We start from the raw sequence: 23,689 nt of genomic DNA on the forward strand, positions 1-23,689 counted from the left end.
CAGTTCTGTGCTCCCCTTGGGATGCCCTTTGCAGCTGCGGTGTGCCTGGAGCTCTGTTCTCTGTGCTTTCAAAACCCTAACCCTAGGCGTGAGCCTAACCCTAACAAAAGCAACCTTGGGCTCAGGCTGCTTCCAAGGAAAAAGCTGTGGAGAAAGCCATGATGTGGCAGTTCTGTGTTTCCCTTGGTTTCCCTTTTGCAGCTGCGGTGTGCCTGGAGCTGTGGGCTTTGTGGTTTCAAAACCAAAACCCAAACCAAAACCCTAACCCTGGGCAATGCAAGCAGCCTTGGGCTCAGGCTGCTTCCAAGGAAAAAGCTGTGGAGGAAGGCACATTGTGGCAGTTCTGTGTGCCCCTTGGGACCCCTTTTGCAGCTGCGGTGTGCCTGGAGCTCTGTTCTTTGTGCTTTCAAAACCGAACCGAACCAAAATCCCGGCGCTAACCCCGGGCAGCGGACGCGGCGCTGTCTCCCCTCACGCCGCCACGCCCCCTTCGCGCGGCCCCGCGCATGCGCAGCGCGGGCGGGGCGGGGCGGCCGCGCTGCCGCGGTCACGGCCCGGCGGGTGCTCGGGTCCGCGGCCGGAGCGCGGCCTCCGCTGCTGGCAACGCCGCTCACGGAGCCTCCGCTCCTCACCCGCCGGCACGGACAGGGAGGCCGGGGACAGCCGTCCCTGCTCCCGGCGCTGGCGGAGCCGCAGCCATGGACGAGCAGAGCGTGGAGGTGAGCGGCGGGCGGGCGGGCGGCGCGCGCTCCCTCAGGGCGGTGAGGGGGCAGCGGCTGCGGCTTCTCCTCCGCACCCGCCCGGGTTACCGGGGCCGCTCGGAGGGTCCGTGTACCCTGCGTGAGGGGGAAAAAGAGGCCGAGCGGTTGCGAACGTTGTCGGCCCGGGCTCTGGGAGCAGCCTGCGGCGCTGCGGGGCTTGGCTCGGGTGGGCAGGCAGGCAGCAGGTGGGGAGGGGGTAGGAAATGAGCTGGCGGAGCGCCGCGGGTGCCGGATCCGGAGGAGGATGGAGCCGGGCACGGATGCAGGGATGGATGGATGGAGACCTGGCGCACGCCGAGCCCGCCCTGGCACCGTGGATGGGCAGAAGTGGCAGCTCAAACACCTGCTGGGGGCTGTGTCACAGCCAGGATGGGGAAGGATGTAAAAGACCGGCTGCGATTATCTCCTGTAAACGCATATGGTGCGTTTCAATGGCTTGTAGCTGTTAAAGAAGGCGTTAATGTGTGAGAGACATATTGGTGTCCGTAAATTGAAGATGTCTTGCTTTTGTGGAAGATTCACAATCTCAGTGCCGTGGGGAAAAAAATTAGCCCACCTGAAGGACTTAGGAAGCTCCAGAGTTATAACCAGAAGTATTATAACTCCTCTATGATACAGGATGTGAAACTTCCTTATGAGTTAAACATTATAAATATGGAAAGATAGGTATTTTGAAAGCATTCTCATTTGGGGAATGTTTTTATCACCCAAGATTGATTAAATGGGGTGGGGGAGAGTGTAGAAATTGTGGAGCTACTGCTAATGGTAAACCTTAAAAGAATGTAAGTTTTATAAAAGTAAAAAAATTACCCAATTCAGTTCAACACCTCTTGTATATTGCACATACACGCACTTACCGTGATCTAGAATTAGTTTAGTTCCACTGTCTGCAGGTACAACACCATTTCTTCTGGCAGCTGCTCAATCCCGTGTGAACACACGCAGGAATATCTTGGCTACAGAAAAGCCTGCTCCGAAAGAGATAAGACAAACAGAAAGTATTCCTTGAAGAAAGAGAACAGAGTTATAAAACAGGTGCTGGTGCAGTGTGGGAGAAGCTGAGGGGGAGAGTTGTGGTGTGCAGGTTGCATCTCCCTTAGAGAGGTGATGTTTGGAGCAGGACTGAAAGCTGGCACTGTGCCTGGGAACCGAGTGCAGCCCTGGTGTGTCTGAAGCATGTTTAACAATAGTGCTAATCCCCCTTTGCAGAGCATTGCCGAGGTGTTCCGATGTTTTATTTGTATGGAGAAGCTGCGGGATGCCCGCCTGTGCCCTCACTGCTCCAAGCTCTGCTGTTTCAGCTGTATCCGGGTGAGTTTGCTTGGTTTAGTCTGTCCTTTCAAAGGTTTGAACTGAAAACTGCCTGAGCTTATGAAAACATTCTTTTCCTGGAGTTCCAAGGATTCCTTTTTTGGTTTTTTTTTCCCCCTCCTTTAGTTTCCCTTTCAAAACCTTTTCTAACAGCCCTGAGGAAGAAGTAGGCAGGCTGTGCATTGCCTTCAGTGGTGCTAATTATAGGCACCATCTGGAATAATTGCTTTAAGGAAGAGGCACACAATGATCCCTTCTTCAGCACCTCCTGAGAGTTGGTGATGCCTGGATGGAAAAGCTGGGACAGAAATCAGATGCTGACTTTGCATCTGGGAAGGTCACAGCATCACCTCGTGTACCCTGGAGGTGTTTTATAATGTCAGGCTGGTGTGGTGTGATCAGGTGGGGCTAAATCTTTCTCAGGGGAGTCTGAGGCAGCACCTGAATCCTCATTCCTTTGCTGGGGGTGTGATTCCCAGAGTATCACACTCCAGTTCCAAATCCAGATGCTGTTTTGTGTTGCTGTAGCAGCAGAAGGTTCAGCTGAGGTTTCCAGACCTCCAGTAGTATTTCCAGAAATTGGAACAGACATCCATCCTTCGCTCTGGAAGCTCTGACAAGAGCTGTAGGTGAAGGATTCGTGCTGCATATTAAGGATTTTAGTGACATATTGTTGCTGGGTGGTGAGAGATTATTCATGAGACTCTTTAAATGTAGTAGAGAGCTGACAAATATAAACCCATCAAGTGCTGAGCTTTTACACTTGTGAGTTGTAGTGGGCAGGTGAAGTTCTTTGCTCAGCTGTTTGTCCCCGGAGCTTTCTGGAAGAGAAACATTCACAGGCTCCTTGTGGATTTGATCATTGAACTTCAGGTATTTGATTTGTCTATAACTCAAGAGGAAGAAATAAATTACCTTGAAGACTAATTAGACTCTGAAAAAGATGCTTGTGGTGTCTTTTTCTGTCCTTTATTGAAACGTGCTCCAAGTCTAAGACTGGGAATCTGCCAGGTGGGTGGTTTCTAATGCAATGTTTGGTACCTCAGAATTCTCTGTATAATTTTAACTGAAGCATCTCTGACATCTAAAGACAAGTGGTTTCTCGTTACTAAGACACAAACAGCAGCTTCTTCCGTGACTAAGTGGTTGAACAGTTAAATTGAAAATTTGCTTAACAGGGGAAAAGTATAGGAAAGCTGTAATAAAAACAAAGTAACTCCTAATTAATGACAGAACACATTTGCCTGCAGTTCTTTCATTCCAGTCTGTTTAAAAAGGTTTCTCCTTTTTCCATCACAGCGTTGGCTGACTGAACAAAGAGCTCAGTGCCCTCATTGTAGGTAAGGCATTTTTAATATCAGCAATTGGGTGGATTGTCCTGTTATGATCAATCTCTTTTTCAGTGCAAGTTGCATTAAATTTATAAGCTTTAATTCTTTTTCAGACCTGCCTGCTGTTTCTAGAAAAATTGGCCCTAGTCTAATACTTGTTCTAAAATGCATTCTAGTTTTGTGGCAAGCTAAGCAGGATCTTTGTTCTTCCCACACAGCACTGCTGTGCACGTAGCTGGTGTAACAGGAGCAGCTAGAGGGAATTCCTCTTTATATTCCTCTTTGAAAAGTCAGAGCCCAGGAGATTCAGTTTTCAGGGTGCAAGTGCCCGTTTTTAATGCCTGTGATTTGTGTGGTGTGCCTGTGCAGCCATTCCGTGCATCATTGCAGGCTGCAGTTCCCTCCTCTCCCCAAAATGATCCAATTGGCTTCATTTTTTTATTCTCTGGGAATAACTAATCCAATTTCTGCTCTTTTTTACCCGTGACTCTTCTGGTAATGAAAAAACGAACTGAACTCACTTCAGTGCTTCTTCTGTAGCTGCTGGAGCCAAATTCCTGCTCTAACTGTGCCATCCTTCCTGCAGAGCCCCCCTGCAGCTCCGAGAGCTCGTCAACTGTCGCTGGGCAGAGGAGGTCACACAGCAGCTGGACACGCTTCAGCTCTGCAGCCTCACAAAGCACGAAGAGAATGAAAAGGACAAGTAAATTGAGTGTTCTTTGCATCAAGTGTTTCGTGGTTTGGATTATAGCAGCTAATTTTAGTAATGTACTCTCTGTATCTGTGAAGTGCTTCTGGAGAGAATACTAAAAGCAACGTTTTATCTCACAAAAGGTTTTTATTGGCTACAGCTGTTCTTCCTGCAAAAGATGTTTAATGCTTTGCTTGCAGGATTGTGTAGCAAAACAAGTGAAAATGTAGGGTTTGAGAAAATTCATGGCTGTTTTCTGTGGTGATATGTGTATTTTTTGGTTCAAGGTGTGAAAACCATCATGAGAAGCTCAGTGTTTTCTGCTGGACCTGCAAGAAGTGTATCTGCCACCAGTGTGCGCTTTGGGGAGGAATGGTAAGGGGAGACTTGCTGGGATGCACATGGTATGAGGGGCTTCAAACTTGGTGTCTGACAGTGGTTTTGAAGAGCTAGAAGTGCTGTGAAACTGCTGCTGTGGCTGTTGGATTGCCATGCAAATCCTGCAGTTTCAGGTGTGTTTATTATTTAGTAACACTGCTTGTGAAACACGATACTTTCAGCTCATAATTAGAGAAGGAAATTGAATTTTTACCAAAACCAGGTCAGAATTACCTTCCTTGCTATAAACTTCATGATGTTTTGGACAAATTCTGTGTGATGGGGAGAGTTGTGAGCAAAGGAAGAAGCCTTGCTCAGAAAACACAGATAACACTTGTTGTTTAATTGTCCTGGCCTCTAATCTTCAAAGCTATTAAATTCATCAGTGTTTATCCATCCAGTTGGGTATTCAAGGAGAAACAGCTGTTGCTGTTTGGAATGTAAGTGGTTAACAGTGTGCTGCCTTTGTTTGGGAAGGGTGTTTTAATAATAATAATGATAAAAATAAACCTTCTGTCAATATTTGATTTGGTAAAGGATTGCACGGTGAATGAAGCCGTTTATTTTTGGAGGACTCTTGAGACTCCAAATAACTCCTGACAGGAAGCTTTGATGGAATGAGAGCCAAATTCATGACTTCTTACAAAGGGAAGTGAAAGACTGACTTCCTACATACAATCTGCTTTGGAACTTGTCCAGAATGAGTGATGCACTCGTAGGCTTTCTTCCCTTCTCTTTCAGGAATTTAATAGGAGTGGGATAAAGTGGAAAAGAGATGCTGTATTATTCACCACCTCCTCCTCCTTTTTCTCTTTGAACAGCATGGAGGACATACTTTCAAACCGCTGGCAGAAATCTACGAGCAGCATGTCACCAAAGTAAATGAAGAAGTGGCAAAGCTGAGGAGAAGGCTCATGGAATTGATCAGTTTGGTGCAGGAAGTGGTAAGAAAGTTCTCCTGCAGTGGCAGAGCAGAACTGTTAGAAGGTGGTGAGATTATCCCACCGAGAGACCTTTTTGTTTTGTCATTTGACTCTTTTGATACAATGTGGAAAGATCACAATATTCTCAATTCTGGTTTAGAGTTAGGTAACAGAATTTTTCTCTTGGGGTGTGCTGTTTAAAAGCTGGAGTTGCACACTTCTTTGAAAGATATGTTTTTGTCAACACTTAAAGTGTGTTCTGTCGTGCTAAATGAGTACAAAAATACTTCATTCTAGCAGCTTACATTCCTTTTTCTAGGATAATAAACTGTAAATGTATTTGAGCCTGCAGGATGAGCAGCTCACCAGTTGGAGATGTGTTTGTGCACCTCCTTTTTCTTCCCTGTGGGGTAAACATGTCAAAAATTTGAATATTGACATGTTCAACTTGGGCAGTTTCAGTGGGGATTCCAGGAACTTGATGCAGTTCCTTGTATCCCAGGAAGAATTTCTTTTGTGTTCTGCTACATTTATGATGTGTAGCCTTTGTGCACATAAAACCAGGAATTTTTTGAGCTAGTTTCTGTATGATTATTCCCGTTGTTCAGGTGCTTGTTTGCTACATGCACTGATAGTTCAGCTCTTCTCCAGCTCAGATGTGACTTTATAAACACAAGTGTGGTGATAAAATGCTGAGAGTTTGTGGCAGGGAGAAGGATGCTGGTTTTATCCATTACCACAAAACTTTTCTGGTTTTATCACGTTATTTTTGTTACCACGAAGAATAAAACACTTTTCTGTGCTGGTTAAGTTGCTGAAGAGAAACTGGCAGCTGCATTTACAGGTCTGATCCTAAAGAATTCCCACGAGACAAATCCCTGTGGGATCAGACACCGTTGCTCAGCTTCCCAGTTACCCTTGGGGCACTCTGAGGGATCCAGTGAAATCTCTCATCAAAAACAGCACTCCTGTTGTTCCTCTTAGGGGATTTAGGGACACTAACAGCATTTCTGGGGTCTGAGAGAGTGGAGCCGAGGTGTGAGTGAGGGGGAGGAGCAGCTCTGAGGGTTTGTGTCCCCGCGCAGGAGCGGAACGTGGAGGCCGTGCGCAGCGCCAAGGACGAGCGCGTGCGCGAGATCCGCAACGCTGTGGAGATGATGATCGCCCGCCTGGACACCCAGCTCAAGAACAAGCTCATCACCCTCATGGGTGGGTATTGGCCTCTGTCGGGAGGAGTAGAAATATATTAACAACTTGGAAATCCACTGAGAAACTTTGTTGCACTGGGAGGGTGGCTCCTTCCACCGTGTGTCATTGAGCAAGTTCCCTGCTGGCTGAAAACTTCCGCCTGCAGCAAAGCTTTTGGTGAATGATGTGGTTACTGTGGTATGTTCTGAATTTGCCATAACCTGATTATATTCTCTTTAAAACTCCTATATAATAACTTGGAAAACATTCCCACGTAGCTGGAAGTTATTTAGCACCTTTGAACTCAAGTGCTTTTACTTCATCCGTTATGTTGGTCAAGAAGTTCATCTTTCTAATTTGATAAGTTTGAAAATACATCTTTGTGATAGACACTCCTTTTAGTGTAAATTTAATATAAAAAGGGCTTGTCTGGATAGGAGTCAAACCTGCTTTTCTTTCTGTCCATAAAAGCACCCCAGAACAACAAACCTGCCATTTCTGGGACACAGAGTGCTCAGTTACTGACTTAACCTCAAATGAGCTCTTCAGTACAGCTCTAATTAAAAATGTAGACTTGCTTTTCAAATGTTTTCTCAATCAACCTTGGTACGTGTAGAAATCCTTTACCTTTGTATGTTCTGGGGCAGCTTCCAAGTGGAAACAAAAAAAAAAGAAGAAAAGTACACTTTCTTAAGAAATATTGAGTATGTGTTTTTGGGGGTTTTTAACATCTTTTCTTTAAACAGGTCAAAAGACATCACTTACTCAAGAAACTGAACTTCTGGAAACCCTGCTTCAAGAAGTAGAACATCAGGTAATTATGAAAAGAGATTAAAGGTTGTGTAGATAGGCCAACTGAGGAGGGATCTTTCTTACTTACTTTTTTTATTTTAAAAATATTAATTGATGTATATTTCTGGAAGATATATTTTCATTGATGTGGCCTTAGGTTGCACAATTTCTTCCTAAAAATAAGTGTGTCTTCTGGAGATACTCAAAGGTGTTGTGTTGCTTGAAAAATTACTACAGGGATTAATGGCAATATCATACAAAGTTACCCAGTTCTGTGTAAATTAGTTTAATCTAAGGGAAATACATAATGGCTGTTGTAACATCCGTTGTGGAATTCCAGAAAACAAAATAACCCAAACCCTCCAAGCTCCATTTTGACTTTGTGTTGTGGGTAAACTTTCTGAAGCTGTGACAAACATGTAATTCAGTTGTTTAAAACCAAAAGTGGATAAAACCTTTGACTTTTACCGAGCTAAGGATTATTTCCCTTCTTTTTTCCCCTCCTAGTTACGGTCCTGCAGCAAGAGTGAGCTGATATCCAAAAGTTCAGAGATCCTGATGATGTTCCAGCAGGTCCATCGGAAGCCCATGGCCTCGTTTGTCACCACTCCTGTCCCCCCAGACTTCACAAGGTGAGTGTTGCGCTTCTGTTCTGTTTGTTCACTGTTTAAAAGCATGTTTAAAGTACCTGAGAGGAGAGTTTCCTCTTAACTTACTCCTTGTAGTAACCTGTGCTGCAAGTAGGCTTTTCTGTCCCAGCAGGGCTTATTTTGTGTCTGTAGTCCCTGCTGGGGAGTCAGGACAGTGGGTTCCAGCTCACTTTTTTTTTTTTTTTTTCTGTTTTACACATAGTTTACTGATTTGTCCTTTTTTTCTCTTATTATTGGGTCATTCAGTATATAATTGCCAGGCTCTCATGAGATGCCTCTGCAGGTCACCTTAATTCAGAATATACAGCCAAAATCACTTCATAGCACAGTTCTTCATCAGGAGAATGCTGCTGGTGCTGGGTTCTGAGGGAGCCTGTGCTGAAAAAATGGGAAGTCAGAGAAGTCTCAAGAATTCCTCAGCAAAAATTGGTTTGGTTGTGTCTTGGTTTAAATCTGAATGTTTATTTTCCAGTGGCACCAAGGAATCTCCTCCTGAGGAGGTGTATAAATGGAATTGTACTGCAGTAACCCAATGTAGTCTTGATGAATTTCAGTGGCTCTGGTGACCTGAAACATCTAAAGTTCTTCTACAGATTGCAAAATTTGGGATTTTTAGTGCCATGTTATTCAAGTGTAATATATTTCTTCTTTTCCCCCACAGTGAATTGGTTCCAGCCTATGACTCAACTACATTTGTCTTGGAAAACTTCAGGTAAGAATGTATCTTGAATTACTGTGAATATTGACAACATCCTTTAGTTCCTTCTGTACACGAGAAATGTTATTTAAAACACAGAACAACCTCTACAGAGAACAGTGAGATGTGGACTAAACTATGGGAATTCCATAAAAATCTCTCGTTTACCAGATGAACAACCATTTTCCACGAGAAAGACAATTCTCTGTGCAGCCCATGGCTCTGTGAGGGTTTTGCTTTGTCCCAGCACCAAATGTTTTTCCTCCTCTCTCACCAGCACCCTGCGGCAGCGAGCGGATCCTGTGTACAGCCCTCCCCTGCAGGTGTCAGGACTGTGCTGGAGATTGAAAGTTTACCCGGTGAGTTTTGTCTTCAGCTGGAGCTGTTATCCCACCCCAGCTCATTCCCAGGCTTTGTCTTCAGCTGGAGCTGTTATCCCACCCCAGCTCATTCCCAGGCTTTCCAAGAATCACGTTTATCTCATGCTGTGTATGAAAAGCTGTAGGAAAAGAACATTTAATGAGTTGATAGTGAGTTCCCTCTCTGCCTCCAGATCTCCAGTGAGAGCATGCTCAGTAGAGTTTGGTTAATTTAGAAGCAATTAAAAATGGGTCCTACTGATACTGCAGAGGAATTTTGATGGATATTTAAATGTCTCAGGGATTTTTGCAGATGTTCCTTACAGAACTGAGGTATGGAGTAACTCACCCTGTTTGAATGATACTTCCTGGGGAAGGGGGAGGAGGACCAAGCTTTTGTTCTTGACTCTGCATCCAGCTCTCAAACTGGACATTAAAATGTGTATTTTGCTATGTCCCTTCAGTGGGCTGAATATTCCAGTTTCTGAAGCTTTGTCCATGTTGCAATGTTGACCCCCAAGCTGGGATCTTCCCACATTCCCTGCTCTGGTCAGTGCTGCTCCTGCAGCTGTGTGGAGAAGGAGGAGTTTGGTGGTGGAGCAGCAGCTCTGTCTCAGTGATTTTTGTGGCATCCTTGAAGATTCGGCTCCATAGTTTAAGCCCGTGGATGCCCAGAATTGAATTATTGCAGTTGAGAGGTGGAAATGTGTGGAAGTTTCCAGAGTATTGTAAATTCAGGATTAGCTACCTGAGCTGTGCTGTCAGAAGGCATTAAAATTTATTTTTTCAATGGTAAGTTGAAATGTTTCTTCAAGCTGGAGGACTCAAGTTGAGCCATTCTTCATCCTTGACTCAGGTGAGTGTGATGGAGGTTTTGCTGTATTTTTTCCTGACTTCTGGTGACTCTAATGTTGTTTCTCTGTTAACTGCCCTAACTTTTCATGTTGCATGGGATTTTTTTCTGAACAAATTGCTCTTTTCTCAAAAATTAAGTAGCTTTGAAATGTGACTGTATGTAAAACATTTCAGAACTAATGTTTAACCTAAAATAATATTTTTCTGATACATTAAGTGTTCGTCTGTTCAGACTTCCACTTAATCAAATACCTAAAGTGTTAATAGAGCAATTAAAGCTTTGTCTTGAGATTTATATCTGAGATACCAATACTAGACTGTGAATGTGCTTCTTGTTGATTTGTGTTACAGTAGGAGGTCACTGAAGACTAAAAATCACAACTGTAGCATTCAAAATAGACTCCTGCTGCAATTCCAGTGTTGATTGAAGCTGCTTGCTAAACTTCTCTAAGTCTTCTGTATCGAATTGTTTTGCTTTTTAAATTTTTTCTGGTTTTTCCTTTCTATTTTTAATCAATGTCTCGTTTTTATTTTAAGGATGGAAATGGAGTAGTCCGAGGCTACTACCTGTCAGTGTTCCTGGAGCTGTCTGCTGGATTGCCAGAGACATCCAAGTAAGCAAAGCTGCAGTGAGAGCAGATGTTGGGGCTTTTCTGTCAGAGAATGCAAAGCCCTTTGAAAAAGAATGGTGAGACTTCTGTTGTCCGTTGAGCTTTGAATCAGGCACAGAGATAATATTTTAAAGTTGTTACTCAGTGGCTTTCTTGAGATAAAAAAGAAGCTGGTGAAACAACTGATAAGAGTATCTGTGTAGTAGTTCAGCCCTCTGCTCCCTATTCCTGCTCTCTTTTATTTTTCACTGTTTATTTAAGTGTTCAGTAAAATTTTAGGCCTGACTCACTCATTCAGCTGGGCAGGAAAGTGCAGCTCTTAAACCACTCACCAAATCTGACATCTTTTGGTCCAAATCCCTGTTCCTTTTCCCTGGCCAGGTACGAATACCGTGTGGAAATGGTTCACCAGTCCACCAACGATCCCACCAAAAACATCATCCGGGAATTCGCCTCTGATTTTGAAGTTGGGGAATGCTGGGGGTACAACCGCTTCTTCCGCCTGGACCTGCTGGCCAACGAGGGCTACCTGAACCGGCAGAACGACACCGTGATCCTCAGGTGGGGCTTCTGCTCCCCTCCCCAAGGGCCCCCAGACTGCTGCTGGCACGGGGAATCATGTACCGGTTTGAATTGAAGATGTTGGTGGTGTGTTTTGTTCAAAGTGGATTTCGCTCTCGGCGGGTTGAAAGAAGGAAATGTGCCAAAGGGAGTTGTGGAGTGTTTTAAGTGTATCTTCCTTTGAGGAGTGGCTGCTCCTGGCATTAATAAGGGTTAGGGATCTGTAGCTACCAGAATTAAAGGAAATAGGTGCTTTCTCCCCCTCTTTTAAAACAGTTTTAGGGAGAACTGGAGCACTTGGAGTATAAAAGTCTGTGAGTCCCTGCTACAGAGCTCACTGTGGCCAGTCAGGGTGTTCAGGACACCAAGGGCCTGTTGTCTGTTAAGTTTATTTCACCACTAGATTTTAGGTTTTAAGGTTTTTCTGCAGGGCTTTTTGGCTGGAGGAAGGGACATTTAAAAACAAACCTCAAGCCAAACAAACTCCCTCAAAAACCCCTTTTCAAATGTTCCTCTGAAGGTTCCAAGTGCGCTCACCAACCTTCTTCCAGAAGTGCCGGGACCAGCACTGGTACATTGCTCAGCTGGAAGCAGCTCAGACAAGTTACATCCAGCAAATAAACAACCTGAAAGAAGTAAGTGGGATGTTTGTGAAGGTAAAATCACCTCTTAGAGCGTCTCTGCAAGTCGACAAAGGTGCTTGATTTGCTGCTGCTGCTCCATTGTTGTCTTCTCTGTTATTTCTGTGGTCTTGCAGAGGCTCGCCATTGAGCTGTCCCGGACTCAGAAATCCCGAGGGGTTTCTCCTCCAGACACTCACCTCAGCCCCCAGAACGATGAGGGCTCAGAGACAAGAGCAAAGAAACCTGGACAAAGCATTGAAGCACTGCTTGAGAATTTCACTGCTCCAGGATTGGCACGGGAGAACAAGGAAGAGGAGGAAGAGAAGACTCAGCAGGAAGACTTGAATGTAGGAATTCTCTGTTTATGTGCAGCTTTCTTTGATGAGGCAGCAATAGAAACAGGGGAGCTTGTGAATTGTAAATGAGGTTTATTACCCTTGCTATGGAAATAGGAGATGACACACTTGAGAGCTGTGAGTGATAGGTGGCTCCAGAGAGATGTTCCAGAACTGAGCTAAACCACAAAAAGTCTCCAAGTTGCAGCTGAAAAATCTGATTTGTGTTTGTTCTTTAATGTGCTTTGAGAGCCTCCTCACTGCTGTGTGATAGTGACACTGGAGACAGGGAGTGTCTGTTTGTAGCTTTTAGGGATACATCAAGGTGCTGCTGAATGTTTCTAGATCAAAAACCTCCTGTTTTTCCTGCAGCACGAGCTCTCAGATGGTGACCTGGATATAGATCTTGCTGGAGAAGATGAGGTGAATCACCTTGATGGCAGCAGCTCTTCAGCAAGTTCAACAGCAACCAGTAACACTGAAGAAAATGATATTGATGAAGAAACTATGTAAGTAACTAAAAATGTCTTCCAGATCATCCTGTACCCGGGGTAATCATCCTAATTCCAGTGGAAACTGAGTGATTTGCAGGGGTGTGTGGGATTCCAGTGTGATTTGGGAGGTGGTTCCTATACTGGGAACAACACAAACTCATAGAGTTAGTGCTAAACATTGAATTTTTGGTCAGCTAATTAGTGTCTTTCTGATCTCTTTATTTACGTTAGTGCTGCATTCTGTCTTTGACAAGTGATAATCTGTGAAGGTTCTTTCCCAAAACACTATTAAGGAATCTGTCTCAGCACTGTAACAGAGTAGAGGTCTGGTTCTGAGGAGTAGGAGAGTGATGATGAGGACAGGTACTTAAATTAGGAAATTCAAGACTGAGCAGAGCTGATGTCAAATCCTGGCATCTTAATTAAAACACGAGACTCTGCTGCTGCACTTACAGACATTGGAGTTTGCAGCATCACATTTTGCAGTCTAGATACACACAGCGCTTTTGGCCTCTTGGTTAACGAGGCAGTCATTTAATTACTACTCTTCCTTTGTTCAGTTTGGATAGCTCGGAATGCAGGAAATACAATTTACTGCACTTTATGTTGTTTTTTGAGGTTTGTGCCACAACACTGAACAAGAACTGAGGAAAGCTAACAGTTGTGTTCTCCTTTTCCCACCCTGGTCATCCCTGAAGGTCTGGAGAGAATGATGTGGAGTACAGCAGTACTATGGAGCTGGAAGATGGAGATCTCATGGAGGATGCAGCAGCTGCTGCTACTCCTGGAGCATCAGGTATGAAAAATGACTCCAGAATTCCCATAAAAGTGAAACACTGCTGGATTCCTTCCCCTGCTCCTCTTGGAAGCAAAGCCAAGCTGTGTGTTCTGCAGGCAGTTCTATTTTGGGAACTGCTGCATCATGTGGTTTGTACTGATTATTGCAGTGTAGCAGAAACACTTCATTGGTTCAATAAAAAAAAAAAAGGGGGAGGGAATCTGAATGTGCTGGTTTAAAAATGATGTCAAAGTTTGGAGGGCAGCTTTGAAATTCCTTGTGTTCCAATCAATAGGAGACTGACAGGGAATTTTTACTGATGTCAGGGTGACCTCTGAGTGGGTGACACATTCACTTGGGGTTTAGTGCACCGCAAAACACAAAGAATTTGGAGGGAATGGAGCAAAGAATCCTCACAAGTCAAGCAGAAATGCATTTGAAATGCAACACGATAAGGTGTTCTGGGACTCTTTGCAGCCTGGAGATGGTCACAGCCCAAATTAGCCACAAGATTCTGAAAGAAATGTATATCTATATGGAATATAGAGAGATATTGTGGAATCTGAGTATATTTATTTAGAACAAAGATACCAGAAGTGGTGTTTGTGCTGCTGTAAAAGTCTGTTGGTGCTTGAAAGACAGAATTCTCTGTTTTGAAGTTCTGGAGGTCAGGGAGGGACGTGTTTGTCTCCTTACTCCTTTAGAGTAACTCTAATCTTCGTGTTGACTTGTTAACAAATCTGTTCATTAAGAGATTTTTATAAGAGGTATGAAATGAAGCACTTCCCCCTTTCCAGCAGTTTTTATCTTCCTCTTTAATTAGCAGCACATCTGATTGCCTTCAGCATCCAGAAATCCACAAAATACCCACGCCTCCTTAATTTCACGGGGTCAATGAATTCCTCATCTACTTGTGTGACTCTTTTTTGTTTTTCCCAGGGAATAAAGCCCCCCTGTGTCCCTGTCACCTCCCACCTTTGTGTCTGTCCTGCTCAGGTACCAGCCACAGCTTCAGCAGTGCCAGCGGGAGACCCTCACGGCGAGGAGCCAGCGCCCTGGGCTCCACAGCCAGCAGCAGCCTGCTGGATATAGATCCCCTCATCCTGATCCACTTGTTGGACCTCAAAGACAGAAATGGCATGGAAAACCTCTGGGGCCTTCAGCCACGTCCTCCTGCCTCTCTGCTGCAGAACAGAGGTAACCACACCACGTGTCTGATGGTTAAATTCACCTGGAGAGGCAGGGGGATGACTGAAAAGCCCCTTTTCTGGAAGGGGCTGGCACTGGAGGCCAGCACAGCGCACGATTCTGTGCTGAGGCAGCAGCTCCACCTCTCCCTGCACACAGCTGGAGTGGCTGGGAGTGCTTGGAGCATGCTGCAAGCCAAAAAGATAAATCCTGGAATTTAGAGGCCATTCGAGCTAGGAAAATGTGAGTGGTTGCAAGGGCTGGAAAAGGAAAAAAAGAAAAAAAAGAAAAATGCATCAAAATGTCAGGAGCCAAAAATAGTGATGGTATTTAAATAATTGAGGAATATTTGGGACCCTTGACCCGAAAATACCAATTAACTCCATGTGCAGCTGGCAGCCCTGGCACCCCTGGCTCTTCCTGGAGGTTGCTTGTTCCTCTGGTAGTGAGGAATTAAATTTATTATTGAGGTTTGATTGAATTTTGTCATGATTGACACTTATTTGAGCTGCTGGCCCAGAACCATTTGGTGACTTTCTAGAACAGAAAGAGAAATAAATGTCCCTTTGCTACAAGTGATGCTCGGGTTTGCTGCCACAATGCCATTGGTGGCACTGAATTTAAAAGCTGGCTCAAACTCTTTGTTCCTTTGCCATTAGCTTTTTAAATGGGCTTACATAAACAGCCATGAATTTTCAGTGAACGTAATCCATATTTCCAAAAATGGAAGCCACTTCTAGAAGAAGAAAAAAAAAAGGGAGCAGCTCATGAACTGAGAGTCCCAGTTCTGTTTTGCTTTTGGAAAAAGGAGCCCTTTTCCCTGGACAAAAGGAGCTCAGGAGAGGGCCCTGCACTTTGTGCTGTGCCCCTCAGGCAGGGCGAAGCTCTCCTGTTGTGCTGTGTGAATCTTTAGCTACTGAACACACAGCCAGAATCCCCTGCTCTGTGGAGCTGCCTTGGGATGTCACTGCTCCCAGTCAGATTGAGCTTGGCCAGTAAAGACAAAGCTGCTGTTCCCTTTGGAGTTTGCCAGACCTCCCCTCCTGAGGTGGAGGTTTCTAAGAGCCACTTGACTTCATGGTTTGGAACAGCAGAGAAACACAGAATTTATAACACTTCAGATGGATCCAGGCTGGTCTGATTCCAGCTGAGCAACACAGAGGCTTATTCAGGTATTGGCTGCTCAGCCTGCTCTTCTGCTGGGAGGTACTTGAGGGAGTTCCTTCCCTAGGTGCAGGTTTCTTTGAGTTCTCTGTGTTATGAGATATCGGCGGTCTGAGAATCTTCTACACAAATTCAACAAGTTTGACAAAAACGTGAACTGGCAGCCTGGCTGGCAAGGTGGTGGCTCGGGTGTCACCAGAATTCCTGCAGCAGCACTGGGAGCCTGGCTTCTCCCAGCGAGCAGGACTGGGGACCTCCCTGCATGACTGGGAACAAAACCCTGCTGTGCCAGCAGCTTGGCAGTGCCTGCAGCCTCCTGTGCTGCTGTGCCAGGACAGGACGTGTGTCCCTCGCTCTCACAGCAGCACAAAAGGCACAATTCTTAGGTGTCCATGTTTGTCTGAGAGTGGTTTTCCTTACCTGCTGTGTTCTCTGCCTGTTCCTGGGGCAAAGCCTCATCCTATTCCCTGAAGGATCGGGAGCAGCGCAGGCACCAGGCCATGTGGAGGGTGCCCCCAGACCTGAAGATGCTGAAAAGACTCAAAACCCAGATGGCAGAAGTTCGGAGCAAGATGTCTGATGTGAAGAACCAGCTGTCTGAAGTGAGGAGCAGCAACGCTGCCTCCGGGGAGAGACAGCCCAGCTTCTTCTCCATCGAGCAGGGGGCCCTGGCTGCCTGTGGCACTGACAGCTGCAGCAAGCTGCAGGAAATTGGCATGGAGCTGCTGACCAAGTCCTCAGTCACCAGCTGTTACATGAGGAACTGTAAGTGCTGGGGAAGGGGGATTCAGTCACCCTTACAGGTGGCTCATGTCCCCAGGCAGTTCCTCGGGCTCAGCTGGAAGATCAGAAATGGAAAACTGCCCTGCCCTTTCAACCACCAGACTGTACCCCACAGGCACTGCCACACCTGCTGCAGTGACAGTGTCCTGAGCCCAGTGTCACACCTGCTGCAGTGACAGTGTCCTGAGCCTTAACCCAGTGTCACACCTGCTGCAGTGACAGTGTCCTGAGCCTTAACCCAGTGTCACACTGCCACACCTGCTGCAGTGACAGTGTCCTGAGCCCAGTGTCACACCTGCTGCAGTGACAGTGTCCTGAGCCCAGTGTCACAGCTGCTGCAGTGACAGTGTCCTGAGCCTTAACCCAGTGTCACACTGCCACACCTGCTGCAGTGACAGTGTCCTGAGCCCAGTGTCACACCTGCTGCAGTGACAGTGTCCTGAGCCTTAACCCAGTGTCACACCTGCTGCAGTGACAGTGTCCTGAGCCTTAACCCAGTGTCACACTGCCACACCTGCTGCAGTGACAGTGTCCTGAGCCCAGTGTCACACCTGCTGCAGTGACAGTGTCCTGAGCCCAGTGTCACAGCTGCTGCAGTGACAGTGTCCTGAGCCTTAACCCAGTGTCACACTGCCACACCTGCTGCAGTGACAGTGTCCTGAGCCCAGTGTCACACCTGCTGCAGTGACAGTGTCCTGAGCCCAGTGTCACACCTGCTGCAGTGACAGTGTCCTGAGCCTTAACCCAGTGTCACACTGCCACACCTGCTGCAGTGACAGTGTCCTGAGCCCAGTGTCACACCTGCTGCAGTGACAGTGTCCTGAGCCTTAACCCAGTGTCACACTGCCACACCTGCTGCAGTGACAGTGTCCTGAGCTTTAACCCAGTGTCACACCTGCTGCAGTGACAGTGTCCTGAGCCTTAACCCAGTGTCACACCTGCTGCAGTTACAGTGTCCTGAGCCTTAACCCAGTGTCACCCCTGCTGCAGTGACAGTGTCCTGAGCCTTAACCCAGTGTCACACCTGCTGCAGTGACAGTGTCCTGAGCTTTAACCCAGTGTCACAGCTGCTGCAGTGACAGTGTGACTTTAACCCAGTGTCAGGCTGGCCTGAGCTGGTCCCTCCCTTGCACCAGGCCCATCTGGGAACTCGAGAGAGCAAATTACAGCAGTCCAGACTTGCTGAACTCTGAAATGCAAGGCAGCCAGGATTTGGGTTTGTCTGTCATTTCTGTTCTATTTTATATTTTTGCTGGCTGAAGGAACGGGGTGGAGCTTTCTGAAGGATGTTCCAGTGCAAGGAAGGGAGCAGGAGCTGTGCAGCCGAGGCCTCTGACAGGAGGCTGTGGAAGGATTTTGTGCAGGACTGGGAGTTAATGAAAAATGAGAATAATGTGGAGCTTCGCTTAGAGCAAGCATCAGGCCGGGGTACGGCAGTGCTTTGGCTGAACACTGCTCACATTTTTACACTTTCTTGCAGCTGCCAGCAAGAAAAGTTCCTCAGCCAAGCCCCTTCGCTCGGGAGCTGCTGGGAGCCTGTCCCTGAGGAGAGCCATGGACAGCGGGGACGGGAACCTGCGCCTGAAGGGGGACAGCCACCCTGCCGAGGGTACCTGGGGGCTCTGAGGGGGGACAGCCACCCTGCCGAGGGTACCTGGGGGCACTGAGGGGACACAGCCACCCTGCCGAGGGTACCTGGGGGCACTGAGGGGACACAGCCACCCTGCCGAGGGTACCTGGGGCACTGAGGGGACACAGCCACCCTGCCGAGGGTACCTGGGGGCACTGAGGGGACACAGCCACCCTGCCGAGGGTACCTGGGGGCACTGAGGGGACACAGCCACCCTGCCGAGGGTACCTGGGGCAGTGAGGGGACACAGCCACCCTGCTGAGGGTACCTGGGGGCTCTGAGGGGGGACAGCCACCCTGCCGAGGGTACCTGGGGCACTGAGGGGACACAGCCACCCTGCCCAGGGTACCTGGGGGCACTGAGGGGACACAGCCACCCTGCCCAGGGTACCTGGGGGCACTGAGGGGACACAGCCTCCCTGCCCAGGGTACCTGGGCACTGCCACCTGCGGGGTGGAGCTGCCATCTCTTGTACAGAAGCTCCTCCACGAGTTTTTGTTTGGCAGCTGGAGTTTCCCTCTGCTTTGCACGGGTCCTTTGTCCCAGCCAGGGAGTGTCTGAGCTGGGGGCAGCAGCTCACGCTCACTGACCAGAGCATGTGTGTGTTATGTTCTGGCCTCTCAGCAAATAGCTCAGGAGTGAGCTTGGCAGTGGAAAGGCAGCATTAAACAGCCCTGAGCCGGGTTTAAATCGGGATTTGGCTCAGAGGGAGCTCAGGGAACTCCAGCAAGAGTTGATGGTAGTGCTGCTCCTGGGTTGCACGACGCCCTTCCTTTGCTGCAAGCACAGGGAAGCTCCTGACACAGCAGTTGCTGTTGTGCTCCTCTCCAGCGTTCAGGGGAGCAGGGGGGGATCACAGGGTCTCATTTGTGCTCTCCCTGCTCAGGAGGCCTGGGCAGCTCCAAGCTGAGTGCTCGGCCCCACGCTCGGGCCCTGGCCGGCCCCGAGGCGCTGCCCAAGCAGGAGGAGACGCCCTGTGAGGGATCAGACTCTGAGCTGGGAGCTGCTGCCCTGAATGGCTTGGCTGCTGTGGAGAAGAACAGGAAAGTTGCTGCTCTGGGGTAAGGGTTTCTTCATTTTTTCTCTTATCTCCTCCCCCACCTTGCCTTGATCTGCAAAAACCCCACAATCTCCTAAAACCAGGTGCTTGCAGCATGAAAGAGAAATTACTTTGAAGTTTGCTTGGTTGCTGCTGTTCCCTCTGGACAGCAATTTTTGGGTTTATAACTAGGTTACAAGTTATCTTTTTTCTTTTTCTTTTTTTTTTCTTTATTATTTTTCTCTTATTTTGATCAGCTCTGGCTGGAGTCTGATGCTTGGAACTGAAAGGCAGCCCAGGTCTGCTTTCCCACTGTTCATGCAAAATACCCTCTCACTGAAATTTAATCACTTTTGATTTCCTCATTTAAGATGATGTTTTTAACTCGATTTTTCAGCCATTTTATGATAATTCTCTGTTGGCCACCTAAGCAAAGGGCAATGGAGTTTTCAGGTGATTTTTTCTAAATAAGTAGAGTCAGCTTTTTTTGGAAAACATTCAAACTTTTCAAGGTTTTTTGATTGATTTAGAAACATTAAAATGTTTTTAAAAGCTGGAAGTTTAAATGAGCGTGCAGAAGACTTTAACAAGGAGTAAAAATGTGCCACTGAAAGGCTTTGCTTCCACGACCGAGCTCAGGCTGAATTTCTAACGTGGGGTTTTATATTTCTCCTCAATTCTTTCCCAAGCTCAAACTCCAAGGGATGTCGGGCAGAAGGAGCCCAGCCTGGGGGCCTGGAGAGCAGCTCAGAGCCCGGGGAGCTGCAGGGGCTGGGCTCGGAAGGAGCCTCTGCAGCAGCAGAGGAAGGTAAATGGCCTTTGCAGGGGGGCAGCTGCGGCGTGGCCGCGCTCGGGGCGCTGCTGCTGCGCCTCTGCGGCGGGGCAGGGGCACAGAACCCCCCAAAAGCTGCTTCCATGGCTGCTGAGCTGCAGAATAAATCTGAGTGAGCACAGGTCTCTGTGTGGCTGCTCTCGGGGCTGGCACGTGGGGCCGTGGCTCTCTGCACCAGCAGCTGCTTTTTGTTCCCTGAGACAGCTGCAGGTCTCTGCTCTGCTGTTCAGTGCAGTGGCCTTGAGAAGTTCATCTCTACTTTAAACAGCAGCCCGTGACCTTGGCTGGTGATCCTGCTGCCTCCAGGGACAGCCCCCTGTGGTAACTTTCTCCACAGCCACACAGGAGCCTCTCCAGCACTTCGGTCCTGCTGGGTGTTGTGGTGCACAATCCAGTTTCCTTAGAGACTTGAAGGAAAGTTTCCCTCCTCCCTTCCTGCATCCTTTCCATGCTGGAAAAAAATAACACTGCTTTTTTTTTTCCCCTTTCTGAAAGTCCACATCGAGTTTTTCTTATCTTGCTAAAACTCTCCTGCCTTCCACCCCTGCACTAATTTGAATTTCAATGACTGGATTGTAGCACAAAGCCTATATTAAGGTGCCAGCATCCATCTCGAGCTGCAGTGTGCAATATTGTGTGGGAGTTGGCATTTACAGAAGGTCTCTCAGTGACAAAACTGAATTTCTGCTCTTAGTCACTGCAGCATGATCGTGATGTGCTCCTGCAGTTCTGCTCTCAGAGCAGGGAGCCCAATAGGAAAACGCTCCAGAAACTGAAATACTTCATTGTTAAAAACCCCAGGAAGCAAATATTACCATTTTCTCCCTTCAGAGGAAAAACTACAGTAGAATTGGCCCCTCACTTTGCTTTTTCTTAGCAATGAGTTTCAGCCTTTAAGAGCAGAGCCTGTGTTGTCCATGGGGAGTCCTGGCTGCCCAGTGCACACCCAAGGTCATCACCTGGAGTCACCAGAGCTCTGCTCCTGCTTTGGAGGGGAAATCTGTAGTGTGAGACTCAAACACGCTGCTGCTGCTTGAAGGCTCTGGTAGGTCCACCTGCCCCACAGCTTGTGCTGCCTCTTAGCTCCCAGAAAAGCAACTTCCCAATTGCAGAGTGGGCTGAGCAGCTCAGCTGGTGACACACAGGACAAATCCAGCTGTGTTGAGGGCTGGCACCAGTGCTCCATCACACCCCTGGGTGCTTGGGAAAAGCTCCTTCCCTCTGTTCTGATGCCAAATCCCAGGAGCTGGCAGGAACTCTTCCACGGGACAAAGTCAGCCGTGTCAGCTGTGCTGATCCTGCTGCCACCGTTGTGCCCTGGGTGTCTCTGGTCTCTCTTGCAGCTGGGCTGTGCCAGAAGCACGTCCTTCACCTCCTGCCGGGGATGAGCAGTGACAGTGACATCGAATGTGACACGGAAAACGAGGAGCAGGAAGATGCCGCCTCTCCCTCGGAGGTGTTCAACCAGGCCTTCTCTGTGCAGCCCTCCAGTGAAGGTAGAGCTGCTGAGCCCCCTTCCCAAACGTTCCCAGGCTTCCCAGAGCTCCTCGGATGCAGGTCCCTGGCGGGGGGGCTGGGCAGGTGTTAAAGCTCCGAGTGCCAGTAAGATTTGGAACTCTCCTCTTGGGATCCCAATTAAAACAGCTCGAAACAGGAGAGGGAAACTCTTGCTAGCCTTGAGAAGTCAGTTCAGGTGATTCTCCTGGGAAGGGCTGGAAAGCCCAGAGCTCCAGTTCCCAACTGGAACTCCCTGTGTGCCAGGACCAGAGCTGTAAGTAGGCTAATTCCAGGAGGTAACCACTGCCTTAGACATGGTTTGCATCTCAGTTGGCAGGAATGTGCTTCCAGCAGTTCACTGGAGCTTCAGAGACTCCTCTGGTTGAGCTTTCACTTCCATCCACTGGGTCAAAGCTGTGAGGCCAGGGAGTGAAGTTTTGGCCTGAGGGGAGGGAGCCTTCCCTGGCTGCTGCAGTGTCACTGGGAGGGTGACCGGGCTGTGCTGGTGCTGTTTTCACCCTCAGGGCACTCCTCGGTGTTACCAGATGGGGATCAGGCCAGTTCTGAGGATCTCAGCTTTGTCCCTGCAGATGACAGCACCAGGTAACTGCCAAGGTTCTCCTCGGGGCCGCACCTTCCTGTGCTGCTGCAGGAGCTGCAGCCACGGAGCCCTGCTGAGCCTGTGCCAGGATCCTGAGCTCCCTCTGGCTCTGAGGCGGTCTGGGAGGGAGGGAGGGATGAGCTCTAAATGCTTCCAAAACTGGGTTGAAGCAGCTGGCATAGAATTTTAACTCTGAGATTGTGTTTGTTTGAAGCCTTAAAAGTGCTCCAGCAGGAGTTTTCAGTGCAAACTGCCTTTGTTTGGAGCAGGTAGAGCGTGGGCTCGGGGCCTGAAGACCCCTGGCTGTATCCCTGGGAGAGGTGTGTGATTCCCTGGAGCTGAGCCCCAGGCCCTGCCCTCTCCACTCTGGTTCTTCTGCCATCTCTTAGCCCACCCCGGGGCACAAGGACCTTTGCAGGGCTGGCACTGAGGGGTGGCACTGCTGCTCCACCAGCCTCAGCTGCTCAGAGGAGTCGTGGGGAAGGTGCTGAGCCCCATCCCGGGCAGTGTCCTGCTGTGCCACTGGAACGAGCAGTGTGTGACTGTCCTTTGGAATGCTGGGGTGGCTCCAGAGCTGGGGAAAACAGCCACCACTCCAATTGTTTTCCCCAGTTGGTGACGTGGACCAACCGCACCCATTGCCAAACTCTTCGTTCGTTGCATTTTGAGCTGCTGAAGTCCTTGTGAAGCTCCTCCGAGAGCTGATGCCTGGTTAGTGACAAAGCATGAGCCCTGTCAGTACCTGCCTGGTGTTGTCCTCGCGTGGCTGCTGTGCCCTGTGTCCGTGTGAATGTGCTCTACAACTCCTAGTTTAAAACTGTTTGCACTTTGTTAATAAAATGAATGTTGAAATCTGAATTTCAGGTGTTTTGTGTGTGGATAAGTGAAATGGTGGGGGCTGTCAGGGTCAGCTCCGCTCGCTGCAACGCCTGGCTGCGCGTGGAGAGACTTTTTCCTGTCACTCTTTTCCTTAATTATTCACTGAAAAGCACTTAAACCCCTCTGGGATTCTGTTTGTAGAACAGAGCAGACCAAATGCTGAAATCTCCTTGATTCAAACAGGAATGGAGAAGGGGGTGGAGTTTTCCCCAAAGTTGCTTTGTTACCACAGAGGGAGCAGATGCTGGGCCAGGGCCAGGCCCTCACCCTGGAGGTGGCCTGTGCGTGTTGGGGCAGTGACACAGCTCAGCCCCGGGGCCAGGGAGCTCTGCCTGGCTCTGGGCAGTGACACAGCTCAGCTCTGGAGCCAGGGAGCTCTGCCTGGCTCTGGGCAGTGACACAGCTCAGCCCCGGGGCCAGGGAGCTCTGCCTGGCTCTGGGCAGTGACACAGCTCAGCCCCGGGGCCAGGGAGCTCTGCCTGGCTCTGGGCAGTGACACAGCTCAGCCCCGGGGCCAGGGAGCTCTGCCTGGCTCTCAGTGAGGCCCCGGTGAGGCACAGGGGCTGTGCCCAGCTCCTGCAGGGGGGAGAGGAGCTGGTGCTTTGCTCACCTTTCATGGGCGGCTCATTCAGAGCTGGTGGGAAAGGGGCTTGGGAGACATTGATGTCCCTGGGCTGTGCCCTAACAGCCCCATCCCTTTTTGCCACAATGGCTCCTCAGAGCTCAACAGGGAAACTCC

At 48.4% G+C, this 23,689-nt stretch overlaps 1 protein-coding gene across 3 annotated transcripts; it reads left to right on the top strand.

The window, feature by feature from the left end:
* Window positions 1–497: 497 nt before the first annotated feature.
* Window positions 498–22,929, top strand: TRIM37 (tripartite motif containing 37). 3 transcript variants are annotated; one of them, XM_038157721.1, is made up of 25 exons: window positions 498–719; window positions 1,971–2,072; window positions 3,372–3,412; window positions 3,990–4,106; window positions 4,382–4,469; window positions 5,294–5,416; window positions 6,481–6,604; window positions 7,330–7,397; window positions 7,883–8,007; window positions 8,687–8,737; window positions 9,000–9,081; window positions 10,474–10,550; window positions 10,929–11,108; window positions 11,629–11,743; window positions 11,866–12,078; window positions 12,439–12,575; window positions 13,259–13,356; window positions 14,335–14,535; window positions 16,144–16,455; window positions 17,954–18,082; window positions 18,989–19,163; window positions 19,831–19,949; window positions 21,317–21,469; window positions 21,995–22,073; window positions 22,341–22,929. In XM_038157721.1, exons 1-25 carry the CDS (start codon window positions 507–509, stop codon window positions 22,342–22,344), a joined length of 3,126 nt encoding a protein of 1,041 aa, XP_038013649.1. In that variant the 5' UTR covers window positions 498–506; the 3' UTR covers window positions 22,345–22,929. The 3 variants fall into 3 exon arrangements, with proteins under 3 accessions (XP_038013649.1, XP_038013648.1, XP_038013650.1); XM_038157720.1 differs by having other exon boundaries at window positions 22,684–22,929; XM_038157722.1 differs by lacking the exons at window positions 21,317–21,469; window positions 21,995–22,073; window positions 22,341–22,929 and adding an exon at window positions 20,242–20,813.
* Window positions 22,930–23,689: the final 760 nt, after the last annotated feature.

The sequence above is a fragment of the Motacilla alba genome, chromosome 19 (assembly GCF_015832195.1).
Source record: "Motacilla alba alba isolate MOTALB_02 chromosome 19, Motacilla_alba_V1.0_pri, whole genome shotgun sequence".
NCBI lineage: Eukaryota > Metazoa > Chordata > Aves > Passeriformes > Motacillidae > Motacilla > Motacilla alba.

Excerpts from the sequence above, each read along its gene's own strand:
- TRIM37 (XM_038157720.1), top strand. The coding sequence starts at position 507 with ATGCGCAGCGCGGGCGGGGCGGGGCGGCCGCGCTGCCGCGGTCACGGC. Across the intron at positions 720-1,970 it reads TGGACGAGCAGAGCGTGGAG|AGCATTGCCGAGGTGTTCCG; the intron begins GTGAGCGGCGGG and ends CCCCCTTTGCAG. Across the intron at positions 6,605-7,329 it reads CAAGCTCATCACCCTCATGG|GTCAAAAGACATCACTTACT; the intron begins GTGGGTATTGGC and ends TTCTTTAAACAG.